This window comes from Marmota flaviventris, chromosome 6, assembly GCF_047511675.1.
Source record: "Marmota flaviventris isolate mMarFla1 chromosome 6, mMarFla1.hap1, whole genome shotgun sequence".
Taxonomy (NCBI): domain Eukaryota; kingdom Metazoa; phylum Chordata; class Mammalia; order Rodentia; family Sciuridae; genus Marmota; species Marmota flaviventris.
The window spans coordinates 22,985,577-23,008,572 of record NC_092503.1 but is presented as its reverse complement, the minus strand read 5'-3'; the positions used below and the strand labels follow the sequence as shown (position 1 = coordinate 23,008,572).

Genomic DNA, 22,996 nt, shown 5'->3' with positions numbered 1-22,996 from the left:
ACTTCAGGTCTTCTAGTGTTTGGATTTGGGAGTATGCTCTTGTATCTTATCAGTGACACCACGCTGCTCCATGTCTGTGGATTAGATGGATGCTGAGCGAGCAAAGAGCTTTCTCCTCCTGCAAGGAGGTCCATAGCACCACCTGTCCATGAACATTTCCTGCCTGGGTCACACAGCTGCGTCCTGTCGGTGGTCTCCTGTGCACCCTTCCCTCATGGTCTTCCTTTCTTTCACATTTCTAACATGACACTGGAAATACCCCACAGGAACTAGGGGGAATGTTGGACCTAGGTGGAAAATTTTAGGATTAGAGGGACTTCTATGTATAATGAAAAAGTTTACTTCAGGGATAAGTAGTGCTATTTGTGACCTTAATAAAATATGTTACAAATAAAACAAGTTAATAAAATAAGTTCCAAATAAAGGAACTAAAAATGTGTTAAAATTTCCAAATAAAGGAACTTAAAAAGTATGTTAGCCAGTTCTTACAGGACTTTAAAGTGCCACTTAGTAATTTGCTGCTGTGACATCAACAATTTCTCATTTATTGAGTATTTACTATATGCCAGTAGGTTCTAGGATCCGAAGATGTTCAAGACAGCTTTTGCCTCCGCGAAGGATAAGCTCCAGTGTGGAATACTCCAAAATGATGACCATTTACACTTGAAGTTAAAAATAAACTCATTAACATTAAATCATTCATCCAACTGTACCTAAGAATTTCCATAGCATAAATTGGGTACTCAGGCATCTACACATTATAATGCAGGTCAACTTTACCCATAGCATACTTTACACAAGTAGTTTTCAAATTTATTTCATTTTCTCATCTGTATGTCATTCTGAGTGTTAAATATATAGTATATCCTTCTTCATCCAATACGAATGCTTTATAATTAATATAAATTTTATAATTGTGCATGATAAGTGTCCATGTAAGAATGTCAAAATTCTATAAGGTGTTGTCCCAACTAGACTAGTCATATTGATAGGAATTACTTTGCTGTAATGAATCCATACTTAGTTGTGACTTAAATAAGGAAGAATTAACTTCACATGATAAGAAATGTGGCATTCAGTGACACTGAATTTGTGTCTACAGAGTTAAAGGCCAACAACTTTAGAGCTTTCTGGGCCTCTAGCTCATTTTCATGTTTAAATACAAAGAATAAATAGGGGCCTTGCCAACTGAGACTCTCAAGAAAAGCTATCCCCAAAGTCCCTTAGCAGATTTCTAGTTCCATATTATTTTGTAGAAAAATCTCACAGGGATGCCCCATAACAACAATGAGCAAAAATGAGTGCTTCAAGTTCTCGTTCTTAGAGTACAAAGCACACTAGAGAAAAGTTCCAACATAGTTTGGGGTGAGCCAACCAAGCGTGTTCAAATACCTAATTAGAATTCAAGAAGCCACTTTGTTTTCATTTTAATGTTGACTGAACTAATTAGATATTAAGATGGTGGCCATCCAAAACCAAACAAAAAACCATCTATAAAAAGATCAAAGAAGAAACTGAAGGCCAGGGAAGTGAAATGACTTCCCAAAGATTTTTAAGAGAGAAGTCTGCAGTCAGCCCAGGGAAGCCAAGAGATGTCTTAAGTACACAGTCTAAGGTAATAAATCTCTTTTCCTTTCTCATTTCTTCTTCTCTCTCTGAGCTGTTGGATTCAGGACCCAGTGGTGTTTTATGTGGCCTGTGCCGGGTATTTTGGAGTCATGTTTTTCCTCAACGTCGCCATGTTCATTGTGGTGATGGTGCAGATCTGTGGGAGGAATGGCAAGAGAAGCAACCGGACCCTGAGAGAAGAGGTTTTGAGGAACCTGCGCAGCGTGGTCAGCCTGACCTTCCTGCTGGGCATGACTTGGGGTTTTGCTTTCTTTGCCTGGGGACCCTTAAATATAGCTTTCATGTACCTCTTCTCCATCTTCAACTCACTACAAGGTAAGATACACAGTACCTGAACAATTTCAGCTTTCTTATGTTTATAAACAGCTTCCTTTTGGATTTCGTCACGTTCTTAATATTTTGCACAAGTATAGGCACAGGATGGGAACCAAAAAGGTAATTTAAAAGGTCTGGAATGATAAATTAAGTGTCAGTTTGCTTTTTTTTTTTTTTAATTAGTGATGTATCCCAAGCACCTGTGGCAGTGCCTGATAGATAGTAGGTGCTCAATGAACGTATGCTAATGCATGAATGAACACGGAGCAGGAAGGTATCTAGTTGAGCCCCCAATGGCAAGTTTAAAGGGCACCAACACTTTTTATCTTCTTTACATTGGGCTGAGTATTACTCTTGATGAACTTGTCCTATGTTGCTTTACAATGCGTCACCAGATAAGCATTTGGAAATATGTAGGGACAGAATCATTTCACATTTGAATCCTTGACTCCTCGGATTTCAAAATACATACCAACTCTTATTCAGAAACTTTGTGTCTTTTCATGAGATATGGAAGGTAGTTCATTTTTTTGCGGGGGAGGATGGCAATATTGGGGGTTGAACCCAGGGCATAGTGCATGTCTTTTCCAGGCAAGCATTCTACTACTGAGCTACTTCCCCAGCCCACAGTTAGTTCAATGTAACAAACATGTGCCAATGGCCTTCCCTATACAGAAACTCATGGCTTCCCTCTAGGAGTTTACAGTCAGATTTCTGATTCCACAATATTATGCCTCAGTATAGTCTATAATGCATTTAACTTATTTGGGGGAGGTGGTGGAGTACCGGGGATTGAACTCAGGAGCACTTAGCCAGGAAGCCTTGCTGTTGCTAAGGCTGGCTTTGAACTCGCGATCCTCCTACCTCAGCCTCCTGAGCCGCTGGTGTGCACCACTGTGCCTGGCCATATATTTAATTTTTAAGATTAACTGTATACGAATTACTCTTAATTAAATGACATTCATTGAGATATCAGATATGCCTGTGTGTTTGATAGAACTCTCCAGGTCAGAGCACGATGAGTTCAACACCTCAAAGAAATTGGATGGGTGCTCCCTGTAGGTATATTCTGAGAAAATTCTAATTTACCTATAGGACGGTACTGTTCACTGCTTGTCTTCCTAGGTCCATTACTAGCTCATAAACTGAAAAAAAAAAATGTCAACAAGTAGGTTCTTGATGATTGTCAAATGGATTGCTGTGTGAAAGAAGGGACCAACTCTGGGCCTGTAAATCCAGCCCGAGACTCTTGTGGCATAAATATACATTAATCAGTTCAGCAAATTTTGTTCGAGTTCATTCTCCCATAACAGAAGACATATACAGGCTTGTTATCATTAGTAAATAGCATAATAAGCTCAAGGGCGTCTCCAAAAGCTGGAAACCAAGTATGTAGCAGATAAGTCCATCTCCACTGGGATCTCCTGCGAAGTGAGTATTCCTCTATTTAATCTCTGTAATATACGCCATGAAAGTGCCTACATAAATATTGACAGTGGTGTCCATTGACATTAAAAATTCCGTGGTTTTACGTTTCAGGATTGTACATGAAAGGCCCAGGGATCTGCCAGCCCCACCTTGGTTTTGCTTTTAGAATTTCCTGGCGATGTCAGCAACCTCCAGCAGCTGCACTTGTCTGTGCAGCTCTGTTTCCATTAGGGAGAACTGGGACATTTTATTTTTCTCAGCATGGGTCTTCTGTCAGGAGGGAAAAATGTTGTAAACCATCATCAAGTCAGGGTTCTTCATAAATCACCGACTTTTAAGACTGATTTTAAATTATATAAATTCGGAACAGATTTCTGCACATCCAGTGATATTAAAAACACCTCCTAAAAGGGAAATTTAAATTAAAAGGCAGTGATACAGAGCACATGAGCCTACCAACAACTTCTTACCAGCCAGGCAGTACAAAAATGTCTTGGGATGCTATGGAAATTTACTTAATGGTTTTTATTAGTGAGTCATTCTTCCAGTTGAGGCTTTGTTGTCAGGAGTCTGTGCTTTATTGAAAGAAGCATGTAGGAGCTAGACAGTTGGGCTTTTGTTGGTAGTAGTGTTGTTTTGTGGTCCTGGGGATCGAACCCACTGAGCTACATCCCCAGCCCTTATACAGCTTAAAGAAACAACTGCTGGAGATGGAGGCTCATGCCTGAAATCTCAGCAACTCCACTCGGGAGGCTGATGCAGGAAGATCAGAGAATTAAGGCCAACCTCAGCAACTTAGTAAGACCCTAAGCAATTTAGCAAGACTCTGTCTCAAAATAAAAAATAAAAAATGTTGTGATTCTGTGGTAAACTACCTTTGGGTTCAATCCTAAGTGCGAATTAAAAAAAAAAGAAAGAACAGAAGTAAGAAAAGAAATGATACTACTAAGTGACTGTAAGATTTAAGATGAACCCAGGTAGTACTTTGGCAAACTATGTCTATTGCCTTTCTGGCTGAGCCTTTTTATTTTATCCAACATTTTCCTTGGGACCTTTGCTCCATGGAGCTTCCCTTATTCTAGGGGACATGAGTGCTAATCAAGTGCATTGTATATAAAAAGCACCTTGTAGTGTTGCAAACATATGACAGAAGACATGAGGTCCAAACTGAAATCTGAAGGATCATTAGGAATTAACTAGAGGAAAACTAGGAGTGAAGTTGGGTAAAGAGTATTTCAGGCACAGGGTACTTCACAAGAGCAGTGGGATGTACTTGAAAGCTGTTGAGCATGTGACATGACATGATCAGTGGTGCATTTTGTAGAGCTGAAGCTGGATATAATGTGGGGATGGGGCGAGAATATTCTAGTAACATGTGCAAGGAGAGCAGAGGGAGGCTCTTGCTGTGGTCCCCCATAAGGTGGCCCAATATTTTAGACTTTTGGTGGGATAGGGAGCTGGAGAGATGTAAACAGTCAAGAGAAATTTAGAAAGTATGCTCCTACAAAAATACATAACATTGGTTTGGCTGTTGAAGTAAACTTATTTTTCTAGAATGATCAGGGCAAGGAGTTTTTTTTTTTTTATTTTATTTTTATTATTTATTTATTTATTTATTTTGGTAATGGAGGTTAAACCCAGGGGTGCTCCACCACTGAGCTATATTCCCCAGCTCTTTTATATTTTTGTTTTTAGACAAGATCTCACTACATTGCTAAGGCTGGTTTCTATCTTGAGATCCTCCTGCCTCAGCCTCCTGAGTTGCTGGGATTATAGGTATGCACCACCTTGGCCTGCAGGGTTGTCTTGTTAATGTAATGTTATCGACAATGGATGTCTAACATTGTAAGACTCCACAATGGCTAAAAATTTAGAATGTGCCTCCAAATTCTGAAAACAAAGACTATACTAAACAAGTTTTAATCTCTGTCAGACACAGTGTATAGCTAAGCATCTAAAATTCATCAGGGTTCCTTATTGTGAGTGCTATGTGATACTGAGCATTGACAGAGGTGGCACCTTGGGGCTCCTTGTTAGAGATGAGTCCTCTGTGATACTGGAGCACATCTGTCAGGGGAATGGCTTTTGATAGGTTTCTTTGCACGTATACCTCTCCAAAAATTTGTTCAAACATGTTTATACAACCATTTATCTTTCAGGATTCTTGTGTGCAGATACATGAGTGTGTGCAAACACACTTACATGTATAATTATATAAGCACTCACATAACTGTATAGTTTATTAAACTTACATGTTTTATTTTACTTTTTTTTAAGTTTCATACATATTTGTATATTTATATATACTTACAGACAGCCACATAATAAAATTACCAAAAATCATGTGAAATGAATATCAGAAAATTACTATAATCTGTGTGGCCATAACTAAAATTTGACTTGAATAAACAAGTGAATTTACTAATTGAGTCAAAGCTGAAACCAAGTTTATTGTTTTCTAATTTTTCATGGTATATTATTTTGTTCTTTTTATGTTATCTATTTCACTTAATTAATTTGTGTAATAGTCATTATGTTGCTTTTTTCCTAAAAGTAAAAGATAAATAGGTCTTCCCTTAACACAATGCAATTATATACCTACCTGACTTGCTATTTTGGATCTTCCCAGATTAAGACTGGTGGAACCTTGTGTTAAAATTTTTAATTTTTTCTAAAATATACAATTTCAGAAAATTGTAGACAAATATTTATGCAAAAAGGACAAACATTTGACATAAGTAGATGATATTTTTCATTAAATTAAACTTTAATAATTCATCTTAAATAAAAGGCAGTTCCCTGGTCACTAAGAAGATCTTGGCCAGCATCCTGTTGGCCATCTGTCTCTTGGCCATATCCAATGCACTTGCAGAATTGAGCTCTTGCCCTAACATGCAGCCTGTGCGACAGCTGATTGTTATGCAGGTGATGAACTCTTATCTCACACTGTACTTTGAATTCATCAACCATGCAAAAGTATTTGACATCAGCAATTAGATTAGGCTTCTCCAGTATATAGGGAAGTTTAACTTACCTGAGATGTTCATCAGGATGTCAAGTCTAGCTCCATATCAAGAGCTTGATCATCAATTTCCCTTTTCCAGAAATGGGAAATGATATTAATAGCTAAGGCACAACCAGAATATCTGAAAGCATAAAAAGATAAAACAGTTTTGCACGTAGACGCTGCTGTGGAGAACACAGGAATATTGTCAGTCTACACAGAGATAATGTTTGCCACTAATTATTTTGATGACCCAGAGTAACAAAAATAATGTGTATTTGTATAGTGCATGGGGTTTACCAAACACTTTCAGATAACATCTGTGATTTTATTCCTTCTTGCAAATATGAAAAATGGGTGCCTAAGAAAAAAAATGTTGTTGCCATTTTATAAAGAAACAGGCTCAGATGAGTTAATGACTTTCCCAAGATCAATTTGAGTCTGATGGTGATATATTTTAACTATAGCATATATGAAAATGAAAATAACACATTATGAGGGGACAGCATATAAGCAGACTCAAATTACTTACTGTACCTTCAGTTTTTTATTTCCAACTTTTAAGAAGTGTATATCTAATATCATTAAAAATTGCTAGTAAATATACATTTAATAAAAAATATAATTTAATATCTTATGCTTATTCAGCAAAGATATCATTTAGCAAAATGTTATTATAATCTTATTGGTAAACTAAGAAAGTTAAGTTATGAGGTAAAGTGCGGTAAATTTCACCTAAGTCTCCCCTGCGCTGGAGACTGAGGTCGGGAACCTCATGAAAGTTAAGCTGTTACATAATCACACAAAACATGGATCAAACTGGTGCCAAGGTAAAGAGATCATCCACCTTTCAACCCACCTAAAACCACATCATGTTGGCTAAAGTATTACACATGCGAGGAAATAAATTAGTCATCTCTTAGCAGGGCACTTGGTGCCAAAGAGAAATAATTTGCTAAAGGGCACCTTAACTACATGAAAGGAAGACTTCAAGAAGTTTTCAAAGACAGCCATAAACCTTAGAGATGCAGAGCCCAGCAACCAGCTGGCTTTGTCTGATGACAACAGTATCCAGAGGCGTGGGTGCAGGTGCTGGGGAACTCAGGTCATCCAGACCATTTCTGTCAGTTACCTAGAACACAGGCCTCTTCTGCCCAAATACTTGCCTTGATTAACTTGACCCATTTTCCCATCAAAACTCCAGAACCACTCTGTTTTTATGGCCTGATTAGGACACCAGGGACTCATTATTACTTGCTCTGATTCCATCCCATATCCCTGGAACTGCTTATGTCTGCAGTCTTCCTAAATCTTCTAAGTCTTTATCTAAATCTTTCTAAATCTTCATCATCCAGATTAAGAAAAAGTCCACTTAGATAGACTATTTGTCCAAATCTGTTGCTGATGATTCTGCCAAAAAATGTCAGTGGCTGTGAGTTGTTAAAGACTTAACTCAAGAGAAGACGATTTGGAATTGTTTGTCATTTTCCTTTCCACCTGGGTTGTTGTAAAGTGGCCTTTTTATAGCTATGAAAGAAAGACATATGTGCCGCCTTGAATTTTACTGTGTGATAATATCCAAGAGAACTGTTTCTGGCAACTTTTTAAAAACTTTTCATCGTCAGGCTAAAGACCTGAGAACATTGGACCAGAAAACCACATATAATTTCCTGAATTAAGTCGAGAGAATGAGTTCTATGAAGGAGCCAAACTTTTATCCAAATATCTTAAATATATCTTTTTATTTCCTCTAAGATGCTCTACAGAGACCAAGATTAAGAACACACCCAGACAATCTATAGTGAATATGATTCCAATATTTAAAAATAGACTTTTTTTTTTTTTAAACTTGAATGTGTTCTGAGGCTGATGACAGGATCATATGTAAAAAAAACAAAACAAAACAAAACAAAAAAACCCATGACTCCATGAGAAGTTTCAGAGTGTTCCTCTGTCCCTTTGAGACCTTCCTTCAGTGTGTGCGCTGGGCCAGCCCTGGCCTGCAGAACCCTTCTAGGAGACTCCTACAGGAAGCGATATTACATTCTTCCCTAACAATAAGCATAGGCAGGCCTAGGAACACCCTCCATCAGTTGAAAGTGTTTCTCATTTTCAATGAGAAAGTCATGAAATTTACTGATGATTAAGACATTTTGATTCTTGTATTGTAATTCTTTTTTTTTTTTTTAAGTAAACATAAACCTCTGGTTAGTGAAAGATGGAGGGGTAGAGAAGGCAGGAATCTGTTCATTTAAAGCTGGTTACAATTTGTTTTTCTTTTTCTATATGGAATACTTTCATATAAGAGAAATAAAGAACCAAGGCAGTTATCAGCTTGAAGAAACTACTGCTAAGGAACTCTGTCTTGGATCCATTTGAATAATAGTATTTCAGGCTAAAATTCACCAAAAAAGGACCATTGTGAGATATCTTGTGTGAGATAGGAAGGTTTCATGAAAGTAGCACAAGCCAATCAAGATGAAGTAGAAGCTTTTAACTCTAAATTTCACTTTAATTTTAGCTTCCAGCTTTTGTGGACCATGTCCTTGTCTGTGTGGTCAGTAAGATAAGTTTGCGTGATTCCTGGGTGGCCCAAAGATGTTCAAATGGGCAAAAATTGATAGAACAGAGACAAGAATGAAAAGTGAGATTCCCATGGAACTCTATTATAGAGTTTCATGACTTTAGTTCTGCTTCAGACACCACAATCTATAAGGAGATGGGGAAACCTTAGGATTTAAGAGGGGATAGCCCTCCTTCATCCATTCTCTCTTCTTGTCTGCCATTCCTCCCTGAAGAAAGGCATCCAGTTTATCTGCCTATCAGCATATTTTCCATTGTTGATCTCTGAAGAGAGTAGAAGGAATTCTGTTATAATATTTATTGCCAGACTAACTTAAATCGATGTTGAAAGGGCTCACTGCTACAGATAGTAAGATAACCTTTTTGGTGAATTTTACTCTGATTTAAAATGGAAATGTATCTCAAGGCTAAACAATTCGCCCTATTTATATAATAAATGTAGTACCTTAGGATTTTAAATGTATTCATTTCTAAGAATTCTAACTTCTCATGCTTGTTACCCAATTTTATCCATAGCATCACAATTTCTAGTGAAATATGGAGCTTTTATGCGAACTCTCTCTGTTACATAATCTTAGAGGAGCTGTTTCAGATTTTTAATCTAATTTACATACCATTATCTCTGAAACATTTTGGTGCCTGTATATTTACAAGCAATTGTGGTTGCTTAAAAATATTCAATGTCATCTCATATTATGTAATTGTGATTTAGAGCGGCATTACATAACCTAAAAAAATGTTTTGTTAAGTCAGTTTATTTTACTTTTAACCTCATAATTTCTGACTGGGGTTAGCATTTGAATCTCAGAGTAATTCATGCTTTAGCTCCCAGCAAGGCTAGAAAGGCAATTCTGTGATGTAGGTTTCTTCCAGTGTCCTCAAAACACCAGACACAAACAACCTCAGAAGTTTTTTTCCTCCCATATATATGAGCTGGATAATGCAAATCAAAACTACATTGAGAGTTCATCTCACTCTAGTCAGAATGGTAATTATCACGAATATATGTAACAATAAATGCTGGCCAGGATGGGGGGCAAAGGTACACTTAGACATTATTTGTGGGATTGCAAATTGATGTAGCCACTTTGGAAAGCTGTATAGAGATTGCTCAAAAATCTAGGAATGGAACCACCATTTGACCTAGTAATTCCCCTCCTCAGTATATATTCAAAGGATTTAAAATCGGCATACTTCAGTAACACAGCCACATCAATATTTATAGCAGCACATTCAACAATAGCTAAGCTATGGAGCCAACCTGGGCATCCTTCAACAAATGAATGGTGTATGTACACAGTAGAGTATTACTCAGCCATAAAGAAGAATGACATTATGGCACTTGCTGCTAAATGGATGGATCTGGAGACTATCATGCTAAGTGAAATAAGCCAATCCAAAACACCAAAGGTGAAATGTTTTCTCTGATATGGGTGGAAGCTAAACCATAATAAGTGGCCCTGGAGCCTCCTCTACCAACAGCCTTTATTGACTTTCCCTTAGGCTTCCTCTTCCTCCACTTTCACTCCATAACTTCCACCAGCTCTTGACAACCTAAAAGGATCTATTAACCTGCTCAAGTTATTTATACACTTTTGCTTTATTACACTATTGGTCAGACAAAGTACGTTTGCTTATTAAAATAATTTTCTGCAATAGCAAACTGGTTAGGAAATTTGGTAGCTATATGGGAAGCTGTTGAAAAACAGTCAGATTCAGCCATCTGGAGTGTAAAGATGAGGTTGGGCCAGTGGTGTCTTTGCCCTTGTTCCAGAGAGGACAGCCCCAGTAGCCTGCTTCTGAAGCTGTCTATCTGTGGAAGAAAATCGTTCCTTACTCTGAGACTTCTGCACTTACGTAGGCCAGGCCGGCATGCAAGCAGGTGCCTCCTGAGAGCTCTTCCTCCCAACGGCAGCACAGGGAGCTTCAGGAAGGGCCTGGCCTGTTTGCTGGCTTTCTGAACAACTGAAATTTGTTTCATGTTTATTATAGAGTTTTCCTTTTGTTAAATTAGAACTTCCCTACCCTGAGATAACATTTCAGACAAAAGAAATAGGTTGCTAGGATATAGTTCCTTCACTAATTACCTTATTACCAATAAAGAAAATGACATAATATATATTTACATAGCTATATATAAATAACAAAATAAAAAAAAAGTAGTTTCACAAATTATATATATATATATATGGCTACATATAAAATGATAGTAATAATAATAAAAATCATGACAGTATTATTTCACTTTAGTCACTGAATGCCTTAATTATACCTCTTGGAGATAAATTTGCTTGGAACCTCCCAGTAATTTTGTGAAGGGCTATTTATATATTTGAAATCAGTGAAAAAAATATAGTGAGCATTTTCATAGTAACATTTCTCTTCAAAGCAAAAGTTAATCATACTTCAGTAATTTCAGTAAGACTTTGTAACCAGTACCTCATAAGTGCCAGGCACTGTACCAGGGATCATCGATGGCCAAAGAGAAGCTAATCGAGAGGATAATCCACCAGAGCCATTTCACTGTGTGCAGGGCCCATCGTGTAGAAATCTAGCAACTCACCTCTTCATATTAATGTAATTTCTTCTAAAATAAAACTTTGGGCCATTTTGAGTTAAGATATTAAAAAAAATAAACCATGGAAGTGTAACCTTGGACCTATTTTGCAAATTTAACTGTAGATATCAAAAGAGATATACATGAATACTTTTTCCCACTTTTTCACTTATACAAGTACAATGTCATTTTGAGATTTCTTCATAGTCAAAAGGAACAGGTAAATTTAAATTATCCAGTGAAAGAGCTTCAGTATTTTTTACTTGTATGCCATTCCATGCTAGACCCTTGACTCCATGAATACTAGGATTGTTGACCTTGTTCATGATTGACCCTCCAATTCCTAAAACACAGTGCTTCCTACTTAGCAGAGCTGTATAATTAGTCACTGAATGAATAACCCTTCTTGGAAACTTTCTTCACCTCCCTACTCAAAAGTTCAGTTCAAGCCCCAGACCCCCTAGAGAGCTCTCCCCATGTGGATATGTGGCAGATTATTAGGGCAGAACCTCAGCAACTCAATTGATGGGCTTTCCAGAAACATTAATCTTCAATCTATTTTCATTGTATTTCCATCAGCCCCTATTCTGTGCACTGCTCAGTCCTACTTTTAGTGCTCTCCCACCTTCAAACACATGTAAAATTGGAATCTGCTCATGTAGACTTGATGATTGTTAAATTATGGCTGCCATGGTTTATTCATTCAGTGATCATTCTTTGGGTTGCTGCATAGTGCCTGACATCGTCCTGGGAATAGGCAGCCTAGTGTTGAATAGACAAATATCTCTGTTCTCTTGGAGCTTATTATATTCTAATAGGAAACAACAATCAAGCAAAAAAAAAATATATGAGGGCTATAAGACTACCGAGCCCTATTCAGTGCTCAAAAGAAAATAGGTATGTGAAAGGAGGCGAGAAGAGGTTAAATGGAAACATTTATCAACAGTCTTCAGTTGATCCAAGACCTGAATGAGAAGTAGGAAACAGCTTTTGAGAGAGCTGAAGACAGTGTTCAGCACTATATTGGGCAGGAATGAACCTGCTACACTGAGAAACAGAAGGTGGTGAGAGTGGTTTGAGGGTCATGTGGAGGAACCTTCAGTTCACAACATCTGGGGTTTGAGATACAGCCAGATAAAGATGTCCTAGAAGCAATGTCATTGGAATCCTGGTGGTGTATGGGGAGAGAAGCAAGTGGAACCAAGCATAAAAATCAATCTTGAGCCTTAGAGATGTGGTTCTTGTAGTTTAGAAGTTCACTCTCTTCTGCAACACTGGAACCCCAGGAGAGATGGAGAACCAGGACCTAGTCACAAAATTGTGTTATCTTTAAGGAGTAAAGGAGAATAATCTTCTAAGGCAGTAGAGAAGGAATTCCCATAAAACTTGGAGAAATTGGCATTGAGAACAAAGGACTCTCCCATTGTTTGGCTGCTTCCGAAGGCTTGTTAAGACGCCACAGGAATAGAGTATGCAGTGTGGGAGCTGACACCCCCCTGCTTGGAACAGTCACAGGGCATAGGGTGTGATGGCAGCCTGTGGGGAGTAGGCTTGGAGGAGGAGGTGGGAAGGAAGTGGAGGCAGTACAAGGTAATAACCACTTAAAGAAGTTTTACTGCAGAAAAAAATGAAGTTGAAGCTGAAAGAAGATTAGAGATTAAGGGAAAATTTTTTAATGTTTTTTTTAAAGAGCTACTAGATTGTGCTTATTAGGTGATAGGGACGACTCATATAGAAAATAGGGGAAACTGAGGCTGCAAGGAGAAGGTTAAAGGGGGTTGGCTTGCAAAGCACAAGTGACACAGTGTTTGATAGACCCAGGGAGTGGCTGTAAATATGAAGACTATTGCCCAATAAGGAGGTGTTTCTGTGTTAAAATGTTGAAAATCTGAATTGGGCCAAGTGGAGTCACAGGATTTTTCTGGTTTGAGGTGTGTTTGAACAACATGTAGAAATAACCATTTTTCTAAAGCCCAACCTAATATTCTGATTATAGCTATAATAATCTACCTATGTAAAACAGCTCAAGATAGACAAATTGAAACAGACAATAAGTTTACGGGTGATTTCTGTTTTCTCTCTCTCTCTTTTTTTTAAATTCTATGAACAGTTTTCACATGCTTTTAAGACAGAAATAAAGGAAATAGCAAATGCTTTTAAGTTGAATGTAGCTTGTTTCAGCTTGGTTTTTAGGTAAGTCGTAATGAATATGGAACAGAACAGGCAAAGACAGAAATCAGATCCATGCAGTGATTCTGGTTTTATTTGAGCCATTGTGTTCTTTTCTATAGGATTAAAATATCTACTAAGCACTCTTGAGATTCCTTTCCTTGGATCTTTGTTCCTTAGTAACGTAGATATAAAAACTTTAAATTAAAACAAATACACATATTTTATAAGATTCATCTTTTAAAATGTGTCAGTTGGCCTCAGTGTTTGTATTTTCTATTGTCACAGGATTATTTATTTTTATCTTCCACTGTGCAATGAAGGAGAATGTCCAGAAGCAGTGGAGACGACATCTCTGTTGTGGCCGATTCCGATTAGCAGATAATTCAGGTAAAGGGGCAGGTTTGTCATTACGTATTTATCTAAGATTAACTGGAAACACTTGTCAGTCATTTTCTGTTGTCAAAGCAGCCCAGATCCAGTGGGAGCAGATTGTAGAAGTGGAGCATGTGAAGATTCTTAGCTAGAATCTTGGAATATTGGGGCTGGAGGGGATCTGAGAGCACTGGATACATCCCTTCTACCTGCAGAGAAGCATGAATTCCAGGCAGCTTAAATGATTTGCATAAGATTTAATGTCTAATTTGACAGCTCAGATTATCCACTACACCAGACCCTCCTTTCCACTTTTGAAGTTCTGAATTACATTTTTAGGTGAAGAGATTATATCTCAATTTAAAAACATTTGAAGAAAAGGTTTATTTTTTTTAATTACTGTGGTTACTTCTCACCCTAGGATATTGATGCAAGATTTTAAATAATATTTACACAGGTTCAAAGTAGGAAATTTCAGTTTCTTCAGTTTATTATTGTTGTTTATTTTTATTTAGTTAGTTTTGGTACCAGGGATTGGACCCAGGAGTGCTTAACCACTGAGCAACATCCTCAGTCCTTTTCAGAACTTACTCTAGCTATTGTTGGCATGTCAGAAAATCAGATGCTCCAGATGGGCAAAGCAATGCACTGATAATTTTTTTAGGACACAGCGTATTATATTCCTTATAAAGGAGATTGATAGAATGATGTCATTTCTCTCAGATTGGAGCAAGACAGCTACCAATATCATCAAGAAAAGCTCTGACAATCTAGGAAAATCTTTGTCTTCAAGTTCCATTGGTTCTAACTCAACCTATCTTACATCCAAATCTAAATCCAGCTCTACCACCTATTTCAAAAGGAACAGCCACACCGGTGAGTCTTCTGGCATCATAAAGATCTTTTCTGGTCCAGTTCTCACGTTACATTTCCATGGCAGAATCAGCTCATCCCGAAGTTTGATGCATCACAGTGCCTGATGGAGTGCTTATGTTAGATTTACGAATATAAAATCTATCTGAAGATCTTCTCCAGCAACTTTATGAATACTTTATTCTCTTTAAAATTTTATAATCCATCTATTCCTGCAAACCATATGATGAACCGAGCAGTATCGTAACTTTATCATTTGATTGGAAACTTAGTTTTCTTTAAAAATTAGAATATTTTGTTTAGAAAGTTAGCATTTTTTATTTTTAAAATGAAGAAATTATTGCAGAATATTTTAGGACGGGGTGAAAGTACCTGACAGGGTGGCGTGGGAGTAGGAAGAAGGGCCGTCTAGGATGTGTTTTATTTACAACTTAAATCCTTAAGCATTGGAAGCCTTGTTGGCAACTGTTCCTTAGGTCACTGATGAAATAGGAAAGAGCAGAGGGCAGTACTGGGAAGGTGACAGGACTGTAAGAAGCGTGAGGCTTTCTTCATGTCTTGCCTTTTCATCATATTCACGGCAGCCACAGACTCTGTCACTGAGCATGTCTGTGGGTGATCCTCATGACACCGTGGAAATAATATTTTGTGGTACTTGATGGTCACTTAGTAGCACGAGGAGCTGTCATCTTCTAATAACTTTAAAGGGAAATAATAGAATTGCTACTTTTAAAGACCAATCGAATCTGTTCGCAGACAGCTCTTGACACTGAGCAAACACTACTTCCTAATTAAAGCTACTTCTGAAAGGACAAATGGAAATAGCTTTTAAATTTTCTAATTTGTTTAACAATTACCTATAAACAGAGGTGAATGGAACAGAAAAGATTGATATTCAACTTTTTGCACAGAGGGCAAAAGCCAGGTGATGTGCCTGTAATTGTTCATACTAGGAATACTTGGATGACAGGTGGCCCAAGTCGTTACACAGTCCCTCCTTGTACCACCTTCCCTGTCTTGCCACTGGTGTGGCCCCTGCTGGGAATTATGGTACTACTGTGGAGGAGGTTTGAATGTTCAAAGTTTTTTTTTTTTTTTTTTTTTATTCCAAAATTAAAGAAAGATCTATAAACTCAGAGCAACTTAGAACAGCAGTTCTTAAAGTTTCTTGGCAAGACATTTGTGGGGAATTAAATGAAAGCTATGGATTCTCTTTCTGAATAAAGTGCAGGCTTTATACCAGAGATTGAACCCAGGGGTGCTTAATCACTGAGCCACATCTCCAGCCCACTTATTTTTATTTTGAAGCAGAGTCTCGCTAAATTGCTTAGTTCCTTACTAAGTTGCTGAGGTTGGCTTTGAATTTGTGATCCTCCTGCCTTAGCTTCTTGAGCCACTGGCATTACAAGTGTGTGCCACCCTGCCCAGCTTTTTGTCACATGCACATTTTTGTGTAAAATTAAGAGGCCTGTTCACCCTTACTTGAGAATACCTGTGTGAGGAAATTGACGACAGGTGTACAGCTTTAGATTATTCTTCCTGCTTGGTAGTTCCCTGGAACAAAATCTTTTACTTATTATGAACATTTTAAATTTATTTTTATTTTATTTAATCAAACTTAAAAGTAAACACTTCATTTCCTGTGTTTTTTTTTTTTTTTGTTGTTGTTGTTGTTGTTTGTTTGTTTGTTTGGTACTGAGAAGTGAACCCAGGGGTGCTTAAACACTGAGCCATATCCCTAGCCCTTTTTTAATATTTTACTTAGAGACGGGGTCTCTGTGAGTTGTTAAGTGCCTCACTAAGTTTCTGAGGCTGGCTTTAAACTCACAATCCTGCTGCCTCAGCCTCCCTAACCACTGGGGTTACAGGTGTGTGACACCAACCCCAGATCAATTTCCTTCTCTTTCTAAAATGAAAATAATTAATATGTTGTCAATAAGTTATGAGTGAATAGGCACTAGACTAATTAAATTGTTTTCCTCTTACCACAGCTGAGAATAGCTAGCCTAAAGAAATTTCTCTTAGAAGGGGGAAAAGATGAAAAGGTAGGTCTTCAGGAATATCAGATATTTTTGAAGTATTAGGAAAAGACTGTTGTAAGATCCTGGGGAAAACTGACTAGAAGATACTAGAGGAAATGCAGAAATGGCACACTCTGTTGTTTCAAAATGGTATTTTTAAAAATTTTATTGTTTTAAGAATGCATTCATGTTTTTCTCTTTCTCTTAACCAAACCAAACCAAAACAAAATGAAACCCTTGGGGCTGAAGGGCTGTTGGCCACTAGCATGAGGATATAATGAACTTTATGTTTATTGTTTATATGATATAATAAATTTGGTTACCCAGTCAGTTCTCTGTGGGACAGTTCTCAGTTCTGGGAATCACTAGGGTATGCAAGAAGTCACTGCATATCCTCTTGGATATCTAGTTGGTTTATTTCTTGGAACTGATCCCAACATTCATATGTTTATGGTGTAGATAATTCCTCCTAAGAGCATTTCTTCAACAAAAGTGGATCGTCCAGGTAAACTTTTATCACTTTTTGAATGCATGATTTTTTTGCAAGGTAATAAGAGAATATTTGCATGGATTAAGCTAAGGTTCTTGCTGCACCAGCAAAATGGCTTGTTCTTTACAATACTTTTCAGCTAGCACAATGATATTCCTGCACTGAGCTGGAATTTTCTGAAATTTCAAATGGCAGCGTGCTGTGCCGGCTCTTCTCTGCATGCGGTGTGCAAGCTGCTCCTTCTAGGAAATGTACCATGCTCTGGAATGAGTGGGTCACATATTATGTAACATAACAAAAAAGCAACATTTGAGAGAAGGATATGATTTTTAAAAAAATTTATCATTTTTACTCTCCAGTGCTCTGGTGGGTTACTGGATATGCCATGGTACGTTCATAGAAGTCATAAAAGAGATGTCATCCATTCTAAGCTGCTTTGTTAGGATTTTCATCTGCTTGAATTTCAGCATAGGTCGAATGGAGTTCATTTCTCTAGCCCCTGGTTTTCAGATTTACAGTTGTAACCAAGTCTGTATTACTCATAAAGTAATATCTAACCAGAAAACTGAGAATAATATATATAGATACTAGTAATAGATATATAACCATATATATCATAGTTAATAGTATTGTGTGCATTTATAGGTACACACTATATGCACATCCCTTGTTTAGAATTTTGCCTTGTTTGGAAGTCACCTTTTATGTGAAGTGCCATACAATTGGATCATATCCTTGCAGTGGAGCTGGCTTTAAATCACATGCTCCTGGAAGTTGTCTAGGGAGTAAAAGGAGTATATTCTTGACATTTCTCTCAGGACATGTTGTTTTCTTTAAAAAATTCAAGCATGAATCATTCATTATTGGGATTTAAGTCAATAGAAAAATTTCCCAACAGAAAACCAATGGCTAGTGAATTCATGAACTTGAAGAAAGCTCAAAATCAATCAGCTTGCTGAGAGCCAGATGAGCGGGGCCTTGTGCTGTGACTCCCCCAGGCTTTCTCTCCCCAGCCCTGGGACATGCTTCAACCACTTTTCCATGCTTCCATCTTCCCCTTCTTTCCATGAACCATGTTTTCTTCCTCTGGTTTCCTTTAGTGTGGGGTGAGAGTGCCATTTCCTGTGTTAGCCCCCATTTTTGTTTAGTGTCCAGTGTAAGTAATAGTTGAGCATTTGAATAGTTTCCAGAGACAACAGATATCCTAATGACAATTTTGAACAATTGTTTTTGGATTTTATATGCCAGGTCACTATCTGAGTCCAGCTTACTCAGAATATAAAAGGTCTAAAGTGACTGTTGCAGCTTTGGAGGTATGATTCCCTAAAGCAGTGTTTCAGGATAGGTTTTACTTCTCACACAGTGTAGAAAAGATACGATTAAAGAGAACGGAACAGTTGGTACAAGAGCACAGTTTATCCTTCATCCACCATGAAATTTCTGTAATTGGGTAAATTCAAGGGTAATGTTCCTCCAAAGTGTATTAGGAGGGGGAAGAGAGTAGGCACTTATGACATTCATAGAATACAAAAAATAAAAAATAAACAACCACATGTATATATAGATAATAGATCTTACATATGAGTTTCAGGGCACTATCTGAGCCAGTTTTAGAAATTTTGGGGATCAAGGGAAATAATATTTAACTCAGAATACTGAAAAATTCAGAATACAAGTTTATTTAGTGGTCCTTTCTCATTATCAATTGCTCTGATATTTTTTTCTGCTAGAAATAGTGCTGCTGAAACTGTAGCAAGTTAACAAAAAAAAAAGTTTTAAAATACTTCTGATAAAGGGAATTTTGACTTCTACAATTAATAATTCATAAAGAGATGTCCTTTTTGCTATATTCCATTCATTTCACAAGCTAAAAGCCATGGGAAAAATGTCTTCAAAGCAGACTTTCATGTTTATTTTTATTCACTTTTATTCTCCAAAATCCTTTATTTTCTAAAAGTTTTTATTATGAAGAATGTCAGACATGTAAAAGGTAGAGAAAATAGTATAATGAACCCCTGTGTTCCCATCAACTCATTTTCCCCTGCCCATTTTCCTATATTATTTGGAAAACTTTATGTTAGATATCATACATTTCTACCATGAACATTTCAGAACATTTTAGTTCATTCTTACCTAATTTATTATTTCTTTTGAGCCATTTGGTGCATACATTTTTGAAGAGGTTTTTTATTATTTTCATTGACTGAAATATGCTACTTACAAGAATATTTTCCTATAATAAACCATAGCACAAAAAATGACTAGAAGGCAAATAGACATTCAGTGAATTTTAGGAGTGCATTTTGAAGATGAAAAATGCAAAATTTTAGTGCTGCCTGTTACCTAATCTAAGGGGAAAAAAAAGCTTTATTTCCTTTGTATACTTCTTGATGTGCAAAACAGAGGGCACAGTATAGTGCCCCTAAGGCGTGTCCCCAGCTTATCTTGAAGCCTAATTTCTCGTGTCATTTCTTGCAGACAGTGCTTCCATGGACAAGTCCTTGTCAAAACTGACCCATGCTGATGGAGAACAAACATCAATCATCCCTGTCCATCAGGTCATTGATAAGGTCAAGGGTTATTGCAATGCTCGTTCAGATAACTTCTATAAAAACATCATCATGTCAGACACCTTCAGCCACAGCACAAAATTTTAATGTCTTTAATATAAGAAAAAGGAAAATCAGTTTCCAGAAGTGTGAAGATCTGCATGCAGTGTAAACCATGACTAGCAGATATAAATGTGCTATTACCTAGGTAACTGCATACAGATGAGGGGTGTGCTTTGTTAAGAAGGCTTTTGTGAAATTTACAATTCATCATTTCAGTATATTTCTTCCAAGGGGGACTTTCCATAATCAGTGAACTTCAGTACTGAGAGCAATATGACTCAGTAAGCCAGGGAGATATTATTTTTTGAATGTATGATTGAATCAAACTAATCAGAACTCAGGGGAAGGTACTAAAATTAGACAACAGGGGAGGGAACAAAGCCAAGGACAAACTCTAGTTTAGATTCATCTACCAACCTCCTGGTGAGGCCTGGATGTAGCCATTTTTATATCACCTTTCTCAACAATCAGAAGTATAATAATATTTGTAACAGTTTTGGATGCCAACAGATTTCTTCCAGAGCTACTTTCTGTGAATGCATCAGCATTTTTTTTCTTTTTCAATGAAATTTCAACCACAAATAGAAAAAAAATGCTTAATATTTGACCCTAAGAGTAAAAGGGATTTTTTTATATCAAATATATAACTTTCATAACTACAACATACCCTGGAAAGAAAGTTTTCCCAAGATATTATCCAAGTTAATAGAAGGCTGTGTGAATTTCTGTGTTCCATTCAAGACAGAAAGCTTAAGCCTCGTTATTAACTATAATTGAATCCCATGCATTTAAGTATGGCTTGGTGATGACATTCCATTAACAGGGCCTCCTGTGGTTGTTTAACAATGATACTGTTCCCCCTTTACTGTATATTGAGCCCATAGGCTCATGGGGTAGAGGAGATTTTCTGTTAGTCACACTGTAACAAGTCCTTTTAGGATACACACATTTGAGATGTTGTGGTCCTGTCCTTGCTCTAATGACTTTTAAGATATTTCCAGTTAAGTAAATGAAGGCCTCTCTCTTCCCCTACTGAGAATTTTGTTCCAAGGAATATAAACTCAGACAAGTGGATATCTCAATTAATTAAAATAATTTATTAATGTGTGGATCTACAACTGCTAGTCTAAAATCTATTTGTACTGAGTCCTCTGATGATAACATAGAAGAGCCTGAGGAGGTCTGGCAAGATAGATGGTGTTGTGTTTATGGATCAGCCTGATGCATAAAAGCCATGCCATATCACACAGCTTACCTAACTCTCAAAGCATCCTAAGGAATGCATGCTTGTAATGAGGGTAGAGGAGACCACAGCTTAATTGTTAAATTATGGAGTCTTATCCAGTTTCTTAGCAATAGGCCTCAGTGCAAGCTGGGTCTTAACAGCTTTCTGAATTCTCTGAGAGGTATCAGGTTCAGGGAAGCAGCAGTTAAGTGAGGAGGAAAGGAGGGGTTTGGGCAGAGCCTGTTGGCTCAAAAAAAGGCCAGAACTGAACCCCTAGGGCCTTTACCTTCTATACAGAAAGCAGATAGCCCTTGTTCTTAGATGTAGGATGACATGCAGGCTATGCAGAGACTCAAGGAGCCTCTTTGGCTAAGCTTTAGTCATGAAGCTAGTCAAGCTCAAAAGGATAATGAGAGAGTTTGGTGGTGAATTGTTACTACTGTTCCATTTTGCAGCAACCTGGAACACCATCTTGGCAGAAAAGAGCTGAGTCCAGGCTGGCTTTCACAGGGGAGAGGGGCATTTAGGAGAAAAAGACAGTAAACCTTAAGTCACTGAGATTCACTACAGTAGAGCCAAATCCTTTTCTGTAGGCATATATTAACAGGCTGTGTATTGTGCCAGAATTTACATATAGATGAAAATTAATCTTAAATCATCACTGAATATTCATATGCTTCCCCCAAACCTTAGACATTCATGATAGAGTTTAATTAGCTTTCTACTGTGAGATCTCTGCACAAGGTGCATAGTTAGTTAATAGTGATTAAGATATATCTTCAGAAATAGCTTTGCTTTTGATGTCTTCTCATATGCATCCAGATCTGAGAAAACATTTTATTTTTGTATTTGACAACAATTTCAGCTCCACTTTAGAAATTTTCAATGAGCAGGTAAGGAAAACTATGGAGAAATAGCTGCACAGAAATATTTGCAAATAGAGTTAAAAGACTGAGCCAAATTCCACCCTCTGTTCCTTTCTCACCTTTCTTCAGCCCCTCAGAAGCTTGGGGCCACAGTCTCACTGGGGAGCCAAAAGCCACCTACACTCACCTTCCAGAAGAATACCAATTCAAACTCTTTATTTTTTTTTCTCATTTCTCCACCTTTTTTAGCTGAATTGTGTTAAGAGTTTTAGTTTAAGTTTTGAAATAGTTGCCATCCTTGTCACCATTTCTTGCATTGTAAAGCTATTCCTTATCTGTTGTTGGCATAGACTCTTTTGTACATATTTATTTATTTGTGTTTACAAATGTCAATCTGTCTCACATCTTAGCTTTACATTGCTTAGTTTTATTGTTTTAATTAACTTTCTATTAGAGAGACTGTGTATATTTTTTCTAAAAAAAAAAGTTGTGACAGTTTTTTTGTAGCAATACCTTTGAACATGATGGATGAAAGTGACTGTGAGTACAATTTGGAAATAGAAGAAGCTACTGCAGCCAATGTGTGGATTTACTTCAATGGAAAATGTTTTTTCAAATAAATACTTATATTGTTCATGTTCCAAATGATCCAATTCCTTTATGAGTGAATGTTTCTATTTCTGACTCCTAAATAGGAAAAGATTATTTGACAACTGGAAAATAACCTGCCACCAATTAAGTCAGTGACATGGGACTACTTTGCCAAACACTAGGGATGAGTATGTGACAGCGATCCAGTTTGCAGGGATGCATACATTTTGAAGGTCTTAGAATTTCTTGGGGTGATGG

At 37.3% G+C, this 22,996-nt stretch overlaps 1 protein-coding gene across 3 annotated transcripts in view; it reads left to right on the top strand.

Moving 5' to 3' along the window:
• The window catches only part of Adgrg6 (adhesion G protein-coupled receptor G6), a 135,703-nt gene extending 112,917 nt beyond the window's left edge, over positions 1 to 22,786 (top strand). For 2 of the 3 annotated variants that reach the window (XM_071612983.1, XM_027938445.2), the window contains 4 exons: positions 1,661 to 1,944; positions 13,974 to 14,075; positions 14,784 to 14,936; positions 19,923 to 22,786. In XM_071612983.1, the coding sequence (XP_071469084.1) occupies positions 1,661 to 1,944; positions 13,974 to 14,075; positions 14,784 to 14,936; positions 19,923 to 20,101 (718 nt within the window). In that variant the 3' untranslated portion in view covers positions 20,102 to 22,786. Of the gene's footprint in view, positions 1 to 1,660; positions 1,945 to 13,973; positions 14,076 to 14,783; positions 14,937 to 17,413; positions 17,460 to 19,922 lie in introns of all 3 variants that reach the window. The other variant, XM_071612985.1, reaches the window with a different exon arrangement.
• Positions 22,787 to 22,996: the final 210 nt, after the last annotated feature.